The sequence below is a fragment of the Phacochoerus africanus genome, chromosome 1, assembly GCF_016906955.1.
Source record: "Phacochoerus africanus isolate WHEZ1 chromosome 1, ROS_Pafr_v1, whole genome shotgun sequence".
Classification (NCBI taxonomy): domain Eukaryota; kingdom Metazoa; phylum Chordata; class Mammalia; order Artiodactyla; family Suidae; genus Phacochoerus; species Phacochoerus africanus.
Window position 1 is genome coordinate 163,422,635 of NC_062544.1, and position 12,169 is coordinate 163,434,803.

The 12,169-nt window shown below is 37.2% G+C and overlaps 2 protein-coding genes across 12 annotated transcripts in view; both read right to left on the minus strand.

Annotated features, from left to right (window-relative positions):
- XRN1 (5'-3' exoribonuclease 1) overlaps positions 1-4,054 on the minus strand; it is a 111,426-nt gene extending 107,372 nt beyond the window's left edge. For 3 of the 10 annotated variants that reach the window (XR_007135452.1, XM_047783907.1, XM_047783915.1), the window contains exon 1: positions 3,404-4,054. Coding sequence is in view for 9 of the 10 variants with exons in the window: in XM_047783907.1 (XP_047639863.1) it covers positions 3,404-3,478 (75 nt within the window). In the remaining variant the exon portion in view is untranslated. The remainder of the gene's footprint in view (positions 1-3,403) is intronic. The other 7 variants (XM_047783863.1, XM_047783879.1, XM_047783848.1 and 4 more) reach the window with 7 other exon arrangements.
- Positions 4,055-4,587: 533 nt separating this feature from the next.
- ATR (ATR serine/threonine kinase) overlaps positions 4,588-12,169 on the minus strand; it is a 115,257-nt gene continuing 107,675 nt past the window's right edge. Inside the window, exons 43-47 of one of the 2 annotated variants that reach the window (XM_047783927.1) lie at positions 11,316-11,472; positions 11,046-11,199; positions 9,666-9,817; positions 6,772-6,877; positions 4,588-5,132 (exon numbers count right to left, since the gene is read on the minus strand). In XM_047783927.1, the coding sequence (XP_047639883.1) occupies positions 4,959-5,132; positions 6,772-6,877; positions 9,666-9,817; positions 11,046-11,199; positions 11,316-11,472 (743 nt within the window). In that variant the 3' untranslated portion in view covers positions 4,588-4,958. The remainder of the gene's footprint in view (positions 5,133-6,771; positions 6,878-9,665; positions 9,818-11,045; positions 11,200-11,315; positions 11,473-12,169) is intronic. The other variant, XR_007135455.1, reaches the window with a different exon arrangement.

The following is a 12,169-nucleotide window of genomic DNA, read 5'->3' on the forward strand; positions in this document are numbered from 1 at the left end:
TACAAGTCATATGTTCCTTTCTCCTAGGTGATGAAACTTCACTCTTTTTCTTTGAAATCCCGGAATTTTATTAGAACATGTCTTGATGTTGGTCATCTGAGTCAATATTCTTGAATCTTTCAATACAGTTTCAAATTTTTTTTTTTAATGGCCACTCCTGCTGACATATGGAACTTCCTGGTCCAGGGTCCAGGGGTCCAGCCATGGAAACACCAGATACAAGCAGTCTCTGCAACTTATGCCACAACTTGTGGCAAAGCTGCTGGATCCTTAACCCATTCTCACAGATAAAGTTGTGTACTTACCCTGCTGAGCCACAATGGGAACTCCTAATTATAGTTTAATATTTGTTCTGTTATAATGCTTTGATTTCCTTTCCCTAGATGCCCTATTATTTGTCTTCTTTGCCTATCTTTCTTATTAGTACCTTGTCTTGAAACTTTATCTTTTAAGAATTTCTCATATTTCTACCTTCTATTTTTTTCTTTTGACAGCATTTACTTTTGTCTTGCTACTACTACTTTAGGCTTCACTTCTGAAATAATTTTTTTCATTTATGTTTAATATTCTCTACATCTGTCACCTTATTCCTGAGTTTTTATATCTGATACATGTGTCCTTTCATGTCTCATATTATTTTCTTTGTGCCTTTTATCTCTTCCGGAAATAGGAGGCTATATAGGTTGGTTTGTTTTGTGTGCATGTTTCTACTGCAAAGTTTTATTGTCTGTGGGAATGTTATCTACAGGAATGCTATTTTGTCCTCCTTTCCACCATAATAATTTTATATGCTATTTGACCTGAACACTTTTCTATTGTTCATTTTTATGTAAATTTAATTTTCCTTAACTTTTAGAATGAGGAGGGGTTCAGGAAAGCTTTCATTTTACAAAGCTCCCTCTTCTGCTATTTTTGGGTGATGTTAAAGAAAATATGGTGGATTGCTTGACTCATTTTCTAAGATTCCTTAGCTCTGTAAATAATCCTCTTCCACTTTTATCTCAGTGTTCTTCTATTATTTCTCCTGTCCCTTTCCTGATAAAATTTCATTTTGCTCCCAGCAGTTTTTCCTTAGGGTGGGCTCTGCTATAGAATGGTGCCTTGGCAGGTCAGTTTTGAGGGTTCACAGGGAATTGCACAGCTCCTGCTCTTTAAAATCCCCTCAGTTACAGCTACTGCTATTGAATAGGCCTGTATAGGTTTTTAGTGAAAATTCTGGAGTTCTGTTCTCAGGTCCATCAGATGTTGCCCCACTGCTCCCTTATTCTTCTTGCAGATATGCTAATACCAACTGAGTCTAGAAGCTATTGGTAGTTTGTCCTCACCTACTTGTATCCTGGGGTTCATGGGGACATCCTGTCACATGGTTTTGTTGTAATTGCTCTGTGGATTTTAAATTTTGCTATTTAGTCCCTCTGTTTTTGTTTGTTTGTTTTTGCCTTTTCTAGGGCCGCTCCTGAGGCATATGGAGGTTCCCAGGCTAGGGTTCTAATCCGAGCTGTAGCCGCCGCCGGCCTACGCCACAGCCACAGCAACGTGGGATCAGAGCCATGTCTGCAAGCTACACCACAGCTCATGGCAATGCCAGATCCTTAACCCACTGAGCAAAGCCAGGGATTGAACCTGCAACCTCATGGTTCCCAGTTGGATTTGTTAACCACTGAGCCACAATGGAAACTCCCCAGTTCCTCTGTTTTTAAATAAGGATTCAAAGAAACAAAAAACTATGCTGTGTTACCACTGCCACCATCTTCCCAGAACCCCCTCCTCCATCCAACCCTCCCCCCAAGGACTAGCTTTTGAACCACTGTAACTTACTTAGGCATTACCATCTTTTAAGCATTGCTTGAGAGAGTACCTGATACCTCTTTATATTTGCTTTTTTTCTATCACTGTTAATGACAAAAATCAAACATTTTGGAAAGGCATCCCTTTAATGAACCAAGTTTTAAACCTATTGTTAATGTTCACATCACAAAATTAACTTATTTTTGTCAGTAACAAAATGCTTCAAGATGGAGAATATCCAAGATCCTTACACCAAACCAAATTCTGTGCCAAAGAGTACAGAGTAAAAATATTACTGAGATTATGTACTATCAAGTCAGTCTTAATAGCAAACACACTTTTTAAGCTTAGAGATAAAGTGATATGCATGGCACGTACTCAAATATTTGTTGAGTGAAGGATCTAGGGAAAAAACCCAATTCAGGTGTCACCACTTTTATCCTCTTTTTTGGAAAGAAATGTTTCCCTAAATTTAACTCAACACATGTTTTGGGTAAATTAAAGACAAACTACCATTCTTGAACTTTTGGTAAGCTTTTCCTCATATACCAAGTCAATTAGAATCCAACAACAAAGAATCCTTTCTGGAAGTTAAACCATCTTCATGCTTATAGTACTTTTCAAAAAGAATAAACAAAAAATAATAAAAATAAAAAGAATAAACAATAATTTAGCAGAGTTCATTGGATTATTTCCCCCCATATTAATACAATGCTATCATCACAACTAACTCAATTAGCTATACAAATTTCAAAGCTGGTTATTTTCCTTTAAAATAAAAAATGGATGAGAGGTATCCAAACTTAAAGTCCCAAACACTAGTTCCAAAGTCTACTTTACCTAATAGATGTCTGCTTGCCATTTATTTCTGCAGCCCCAATATATAAACTACATTTTTGAAGTCGGCACATAAACAATGCCCTGGGGTCACTATACACTGGATATTAGTATTACTAGTAGGAATGCTCTAACAATGTTTCTCTTTCTCTCTCCCCTCGTCTCCCCCGCATCCCCCCCCCCCATGAAGCTTTCAAATAACTGCCCCCGCCCCGTCCAAAGGTATTTTTTTGGAACAGGGGAGCCGTATGGTCCTTGCGGTAATAGAAAAAGAACAACAAAAGGTATCATAAATATGGACCATCAGCCACGTAAAAAAGTCTAGGCGTTGGGGGTGGGGCGGGATGCAGGTCTTGAGTAAACAAGGTGATTCAACTGCGAAGGTGGTTATTATTGTTTGTACGTGGATCTGTTGCTTTGGGAGGGGATGGGGGAAGGTCCTAAGACATCCACTCCTGCTTCGAAACCTCCAGAAAGAAAACGAAACCTGCAGCCCCCGGGGGAGAAAATCAAGGGGAATCGCGACAGGCCCTGCCCCGGCAGGAGCTGTCAGAACCGCCTCGATACCCGCGACTCTGCCCACAGGAAGGCGACCTGCGTCTTCGCCCCCACTCTGATCATCAGGGTGTCCTCAAACATTCTGTTCCCCTCCCTTCGCCACTCATCCAGCTGACGACAAGCAAGAGGAGGCTGGGGAGCCCGGGTCCCAGGGTGGAGGGAGGGCCGCGGCGCCCCATGTCCTCCGCCATCCCGAGCCACAGCCCTCTTTCTCACCCACCTGATGCTCTTTCACGACTTCGCTGAGGCAGGGATATCTCTCAGAGATCCATCGGTAAAACTTAGGGACTCCCATTTCGACCGTCAATACTAACTCCAGTCAGGGCCAAACCGAAACCAAACGCCCCGCCGTGGCCTACGCCGCCGCCTCCGGGCCGTCGCTCCGCGGATGACAACACACCGCCCGCCCGACCATAGAGAGCGCCCGCCGGGGCTAGAGCGGCCGGATTCGGGCCGCATCCCGGGGCGGGGTCTATCCCGGCTCTAACCCGCCGTCGCCTCACTAGCGTAGGTACCTCTAAGCAAGCGGAAGCGGTTTTGAGCGTTTGTGTTAAATTTAGTTCTGAAAATGTCAGTTGATCGCTCTATAAGTAGATTTGAAGGGTGTGAAAACCTCCGGAGACGGCTTAACACTGTCTTGTGCTGGCTGCTTCGGGCTCCTGCGATTAGCATTCTCACTACTTTTCAATACACATTTGGAAAGGTCTGGTGATTTATTTGGTTTACTTTGTTCTGTAAAGGGAAATTGTTTTTTCTTCGCGCATTGTAAGCCTACAGCAGAGTTTCTTTTAAAATTTTTCTAAGTTATTTGCCAAAAAAAATTTAACTCTCTTCCACCCCCACCCAGCTTCCTACTTCACTCTTAATATTGGGCCTTTGATAGGAAAGTATATGTTTAGTTTTCACATTTATACTTCTTGGGTTACTATATTTTCCCCATCACACTTACAGCTCTAACAAAAGGCAGCATTCTATGTGAATTTAAGTGAAATTATCTTTGTTATAAAAAGCTCTCCATTTATTTGTATGTAATAACCTCACTGCTTTGTAATTATTATGAATTATTTAAAATCTTCTGCAATAGTAGCCCCTAAATTTAATGACATTAAAAAAATTCTTAGATTTTAGAATTGCATGAAATTTTAAGTATTGCTATTTCTCAAAACCACTGAATTCTGCATTCCAGTACACTTTTGAGATGGCAGCATCTTCAAGATTGCAGAATATTTATATAGTTTTGATATTCACGCAAATTGGCTAATGTGTTTTTTTTCCTCCACCACATTTTCAACTATACAAAAAAAAGTTTTATTAAGTGAGCCTAAGGATGTGCTATTTATATCTCTCTAACTAGACAGTTACCAGAGAGCAAGGAACCTAGCTCTGTGCATAAATATACCATAGTGCTTTGTCTACAGTATTTATTGAATATATTTTTTTGCTGTTCAGATGAATCCTTATGCTAGTACTTAAAATCAGTGAAAGTTGTAAAATGAAATTAGGCTGGCTTGTTTCTTGCAAATACATCTTTTCAGAGCATAAGAACATATGATATTCCATTTCTCTGGTTGGTTATAATACACACTACATATTAAGAAAGCAGTTTATTTCTTAACATATATTATTTTAAATATTATTAACAATCAGGGAGAAATATCAGTTACTCTGAGAACATAAACATATGTTGTACTTTAGAAGTGAATAGATAGAACCACAAATTAATACCAAATACATTACATTTAGATTATTAGCAGAGTCTTTGGAGTAATTCCATTTCACATATATGGGGTCCAACCAAGGTACATTTGGCATAGTAAGTTTTCATCAGTAGCTTCTTGTATAAGATAATGCACATGTCCTTCGATAGATAATGGCAACCCTGTCACTCTATTTCGGGTCTTGATTACACCTTGCAGTCGCTGCTCGATGTCAAGTACATGGGTCTTAGCCTAAAAAGAAATTGAAAATCATAAGGATTAGGACTTAATGATATATGGATGTTTATGAACTGGAATTACTGCCTTTCTGTGATTTAATAAATGTCAATGCTATTTTACTGATCATTACCCCTTTTGTAAGAGCAAATACAGACAAAAGAGAGAAGAAATGAAGCAAATACAATAACTTGAGATACTGATTTCTGAGGCTTGCAATGTTAATCTAACATAAACTGTTGGGACATTTTTCAGGACTATGTGAAATAGCAGGGAATCTCTTACACATTAGAAATCTAGAAAAATAATAATATAAAAAAATCTACCCTGAAAAGTGTTTAGGGCTTAAACATTTGAGCAGGTTAGGAACCCAACATAATGTCTGTTAGGATGCCTGTTTGATCCTTGGTCATGCTCAGTGGGTTAATGACCCCGCATTGTCACAAGCTGTTGTGTAGGTTGCAGATACGGCTTTCGACCCCTAGCCTGGGAACTTCCACATACCACAGGTGTAGCCCCTGCCCCAAATAGTAATATTCTAGGGAGTTCCCATCATGGCTCAGTGGTTAATGAACCTGACTAGTATACATGAGGATGCAGGTTTGATCCCTGGCCTTGCTCAGAGGGTTAAGGATCTGGTGTTGCTGTGAGCTGTGATGTAGGTTGCAGACATGGTTCAGATCCTGTGTTGCTGTGGTGGTGGCGTAGGCTGGCAGCTACAGCTCTGATTTGACCCCTAGCCTGGGAACCTTCATGTGCTGCAGGTGTGGCCCTAAAAAAACAAAACAAAACAACAACAACAAAAATCTAATAATAGCAACAATACTCTAATCCCTAATATTTACATTATATTAGTACATGCAAATGGGAGTTCTAAGTGAGCTACTTGGAATTCTACAAATTTCTTTCAATCAAGAAATTATATCAGAATGCAAAAATGAGAATGATATTAGAAAAACATTCCTCAATATATTCTAACTTATTTGAAATAACTATCCACAAAATTTGAGGCTTCAATTAATATAGTCTGGTCTCTGCATCTAGGATTCAACTGACCACAGACTGAAAATAAGGATAAAAGTTATCCCAGAAAGGAAAACTTGAATTTCCTATGCATGGGCAACTATTTACTTAGCATTTACACTGTATTTACAACTATTTACATGACATTTACATTGCACTAGGTATTATAAGTAATCCAGAGATAATTTAAAGTGTATGGGATGATATACACAGGTTATATGCAGATACTATGCCATTTTATTTAAGGGACTTGTGCATCCCAGGATTTTGGCATACACAGAGGGTGGGGGTGGGACTGGAGCCTATCCACCATGGAAACCAAGGGATGAAGGACTTCTATGTTAATAAAGTGTGGATTCCACATATTGAAGCCAAGATTTGCTACTCTATAAATTCAAGCAATTTTTGTTTTTCCTGCTCCATTTCATAAGCAAGTTGTGAACTCTTTTTATTATACAAATGATGATAATGTTAACATCAGTATAGACAGTAAAGAAAACTTGTAGCACTGTTATACTAGAGAACTAGATTTCAGAGCATTCAATGGGCAGTCAATAGCAGTATTTAGAATTAATTCCCATTTGCAGAGATAGACAATATCAGCTCATATCGAGCTACACCTTCTACTAACCTTTTCATTGACAACTTCCCCCGTTTCATTCAGTGTTGCTTTGGAATGCCCTTTCACTGGTTTACTCCATTCCACTAAAGGATCATGTAGAAAAGTCTTTAAGACACTAAAAGAAACAAATATTATGGTAATAATACAATGTTATCTTTGTAAAAAGAACTCTAAAGTCAACACTTAGGTGAAGAGCAAGTGAAAGATGAGAAGCTAATGGTAATACTCTTACAAAACACATTACTAAGTCAGAAGATGCTCTACTTCCTCTTTCAGAGAATTTGCTTTTGCCTATGTCTAACTAACCAATGTATTCTACCATAATGCCTCATAGACAGATTTTAAATAAAAAAGTGAATAAATGAGCTTTAAATGTCCTTTTAAAAAACTACTTCTCACAGCTAACATTGTATTGAATGGTGAAAGAGCAACTTCTTTGCCGCTAAGATTAGGAAAAGACAAGGATACAGACATCTCACCATGTCTATTTGACATTGATTTAGCTAGGGCAATTAGGCCAGAAAATGAAAAAGCATTGTAATTAGACTGGAAAGAAGTACAACTATATCTACAGAAGACCTGCTTTTATAGAAAGAAAATCTTAAGGTATCTATAAAAATAACTATTACAAGTAATAAATGAGTTAAGTAAGGTTGCAGGATACAAGATCAATATAAAAATTTAGTTATATTTCTGTACACTAGCAATGAACAACCTAAACATGAAATTAAGAAAGTTGCATTTAGAATAGCATTAAAAGGAATAAAATACTTAGGAACACTGCTTTAAAAAGTTAAATACAAGATTTGCAAACTAATAACTATAAAACGTTGAACAAAATTGAAGACAACTTAAATAAATGGAAAGATCCCATGTTCATGGATTAGAAGATTTAGTATTTTTAAGATGGCAATACTCCCTAAATTGATTTACAGATCCAGTGCCATTCCTATCAAAATCCAGGCCGGCTTATTGCAGAAATTGACAAAATGATCTTAAAATGCAATGGAAATGCAAGAGCCTCGTAGCAGCCAAATAATCTTGAAAAAGAAGAAAAAGTTGGAATATTCACAGTTCTGATTTCAAAACTTCCTACAAAGTTACAGTTATCAAGACAATGTGTTGTTGGCATAAGGTTAGACATAAAGATTAATGTCTAAAACCGAGAATCCAGAAATAAACAAATATATGGTCAACTGATTTTCAACAAAAGTGCTAAGACAATTAGATAGAGAAAAACAATCTTTTCAAAAAAATTGTGCTGGGACAACTAAATATACACATTTAAAATACAGACCCCTATCTCACTCTAGGTATACAAAATGACTGAATGATCAAAGATCTAAATAAGAGATAAAACTATAAAACACTTAAAACATACATGTAACTTTTCATGACTTTGGATGATGCAATAGTATCTTAGATACGACACCAAAAGCACAAATGACAACAACGACAAAAATAGACAAATTGGATTTCGTCAAAAGTAAAAACTTTTATGTCTCAAAGGGCATTATCAAAGGAGTTCCCTGGAGGTTCAACAGGTTAAGGATTTGGCATTGTCACTGCTGTGGCTTGAGTTACTGTTGTGGTGTGGGCTCGATCCCTGGCCAAGGACCTTCTGCATGCTGTGGGTATGGAAGAAAAAAGCATCATCAAGAAAGTGAAAAGATAATTCTCATATCAGAGAAAATGCCTGTAAATCATATATTCATAAGGATCTATATCTAGAATATGTATAAAACTCTTACAACTCAACAAAATACAAATAATCCAATTAACAACCGGGCAAAGGATTTAAATAGATATTTGTGCAAAGATATACAAATGACCAGTAAACACATGAAAAGATGCTCAACATAATTGGTCATTAAGGAAATGCAAATAAAACCACAATAAGATACAATTTCACACCCATTAAGAGGGGGAAAATAAAAAAGACAGACAATAACAAGTTTTGGTAAGGATGGAGAGAAATAGGAACCCTTAGATATTGCTAGTAGGACTGTAACATACATATCTACTTTGGAAACAGTTTGAAAGTTCCTCAAAATGTTATGCTTAGAGTTAACATAGGACCCAGAATTCTAATCCTAGGTATACCCAAGAGAAATGAAAACATATCTACATAAAACTTGTACACTATTCACAATAGCCAAAAAGTGGGAGTTCCCTGGTGGCCTAGTGGTTAAGGATTAAGTGTTGTCACTGCTATGACTCAGGTTCAATCCTGGGCCCAGTAATTTCCAAGTGCTATAGGCATGATAAAAAAAAAAAAGAAAAAGAGGAAGGAAACAATACCTAAAAAGTGGAAACAATCCAAATGTTCATTAGCTGGTAAACAGATAAACAAAATGTGGTATATCCGTATGGAATATTATTTGGCAATAAAAACGAATTAAGTACTGACACACTTCAGCATTGATAAATCTTAAAAACATTATGCTAGTGAAAGAAGACAGACACAAAAGGCCGTGTATTGTATAATTCCATTTATATATGAAATATCCAGAATAGGCAAATCCACAGAGACAGAGATTAGTGGTTGCTAGGAGATGGTGGGGAAATAGAGTTGGGGAGTGACTGCTAATTTTTTTTAGAACTGATACAAATGTTTTATAATTGGATAGCAGTGATGATCACACAATCTTGTGAATATACTAAAAACACTGTAGTATATATGTTAAAAGTGGCATGGAAGGTATTTATGGTATGTAAAGTATATATTTTTATATGATTTTTATTTTTTCCATTATAGTTGATTTACAGTATGTAAAATATCTTAATAAAGGCTGTTCTTTGAAAAATATCTACAAAGTGGCTTCTTTATAAAGAAAACATACTTAGGAATCAATAATCACGTTGGGTTACTGTTAAATTGCTTAAAAAATATAGATGATTACCTCATTAAAGGTTCTCTCTGATCTCGCATCAGTCTCATCGTAACTTCACAAGCTCTTCGAAAAAGACCTTCTGTTCCCATAGGACCCATTCCATTAACCATATTATGAGTCAGACGAAATGGAACAATTTCTGGGACCTCAAAGGTTTCTCCCTTTGAAGAATGTATTTCATTAAAAAGTAAAAATGTTGGAATGTAAAAATATTTGTGCAAAAAATTTAGAACTTCATGCCTAGACTTTTAGCACAGAGCAAACTATACCCTCAAAATATCTGTATCTGCAACTTATGTTAGAGGGTTACATTATGAGGGAGCCACATGACTCTACCTTTGCTTTTGAGGAACTGAAACAGAACTCCTTGGATAAGATCTAGAGGATGGATGGATTCACTTTTCACTGAATTACTACAATGAATAGCACTATAGAGAAATATTTAAGCACTCAACATTTAGCCTTACATTAACTCCATTAATGTCCTTGAATAATATAAAGTACAAACAATAGTCTCATATTTTAAGAATTTCACTTTAAAACAGGAGGGGAGAAGAAATGGCCAAGTTTTAGATGTTCACAATCCCTCAGCCAGGGAATGTAACATGTAGTATAATGAAGCCCAGTTCATTTATGTTCTGCCATTCTCCAACCTGCCTTTCTAAGAGTTTTTTCATCCCTCCAGTCAGTTTCATTAAATTCCTCTCTTGTATGATTTCACCTATATCAGCTATATCTTTGACTTGTTTTCAGTAGAGTCTGTGACATTTCTTGGTTTCCTGTGACTGCACCTGGCAACCCACAGAGAGTGGGGCTGCAGAAAAAGGTGGGTTTAATTACCAGCCTGCCTTTCAGGATCATAACATTGGTAAACTGGACGGAAGCTTTAAGGAGAGTAACCACCTTAATTTTAGCCCCCGGCCCTATTCTTGACCTATAGAATCTGCATCTCCTGGGATGTTTCCTAGGTATTGCTTAAAAAAAAAAAAAAATTCTTAGATGATTCTGACATGCTGCCAGGTTTGGAAACAATCACATTCAACTACTCTGTTTCTCTAAAACTGAGTGTCAGTAAAATGAACTATTCATATATCATATGAACACGCCACGTTCATATACCTAAGAACTAGTAAGTCAGAACTTGGATCTATGCTTTTTTTGGAGTTCAAGTGTGTGCTAGTTTTACTGTATTACTCTTCTGAGTTCTTTCCAACTTAAGTTGCTTTACTGTGAGGGCCATGGAATCCGCTGATCTAAACTAGTCAACAAACAATGTGACGCAACTGTGACTCTAATTGCTACTAATAGTTATGTCTAGGAAGGACAGTCATTGAGGAAAGGAAATTAGGAGATAACATACAATTAACTGAACTAAGTCACATCATATACCTTATTGAAGAGACAGTTGAAATCCACATGTACACATTCACCAGTCAAAGAATCAAAGAGAATGTTTTCACCATGACGGTCTCCAAGGCCCAGGATATAACCAACCATTGACATAACTGCAGTGGAACGACAGTATGCTGATCTGCTACTGTACCTAAATGAAACACAATGCTTATCAAATATCCTTATATTATGTGGGGCAACATACATCTAAAATATATTTTTTAAAAAATCTAACTATAACAATATATTACATTCTTGGTAACTTACCATGATGTAGGATCAGGGAATGTTCTCAGAAACCACTCATGAAAAACAGGAGGATGCCTGGGCAGAAGAAATTCTCGGAATACTTTGAGTTTTTCAGATAAAGCTGCTGATTTTGGTAGCATACACTGGCGAAGTTCCTTCCCTGTCATATAAACTCCTGCAAGGTAGAGTGATTTCTATTAATCACACAAGCCAAATGAGAAAAGGGGCAAATATTTTTGGTGAAAATAGGAGAGGAAATGTCTACTTTTATTCAAATTGTTACTCAAAAGGAAGAATAAATGGAAAAATTTCAACTATGCATAGGTAAACTTATCTTTTGATATTAAAATAAAATAATAAATACATTATCTCCACTTAATACTTATCCAAAGTAAAGCCTCTTGATGATAATTAATGCCAACTAAAACCAATGTGTAGAGTCACATACCAGAAGATACCACTCGAATAAATCCAATGTGAATAGCGCCTCTGCTTTTCAAAGAAGGTCATATTCATATATTTTTTGTGGTCTTTTCAGAACTGCACCCACGGCATATGGAAGCCCCAGGTTAGGGGTCAAATCAGAGCTGCAGCTGCTGGCCCATACCACAGCCACGGCAATGCCAGATCCAAGCTGCGTCTCCAACATACACCACAGCTCAAGACAACGATGGATTCTTAACCCAGCGAGTGAGGCCAGGGATCAAACCCGCATTCTCGTGGACACTAGCTGGGTTCATTACCACTGAGCCACATCAGGAACTCCCAAAGCCTTTTCATTTTGAAGTAATTTTAGACCTACAAAAAGTTGTATAAATGGTACAAAGAGTTTCCATATAGTCATCATCCTGGTTTTGTTAATGTTCATCTCT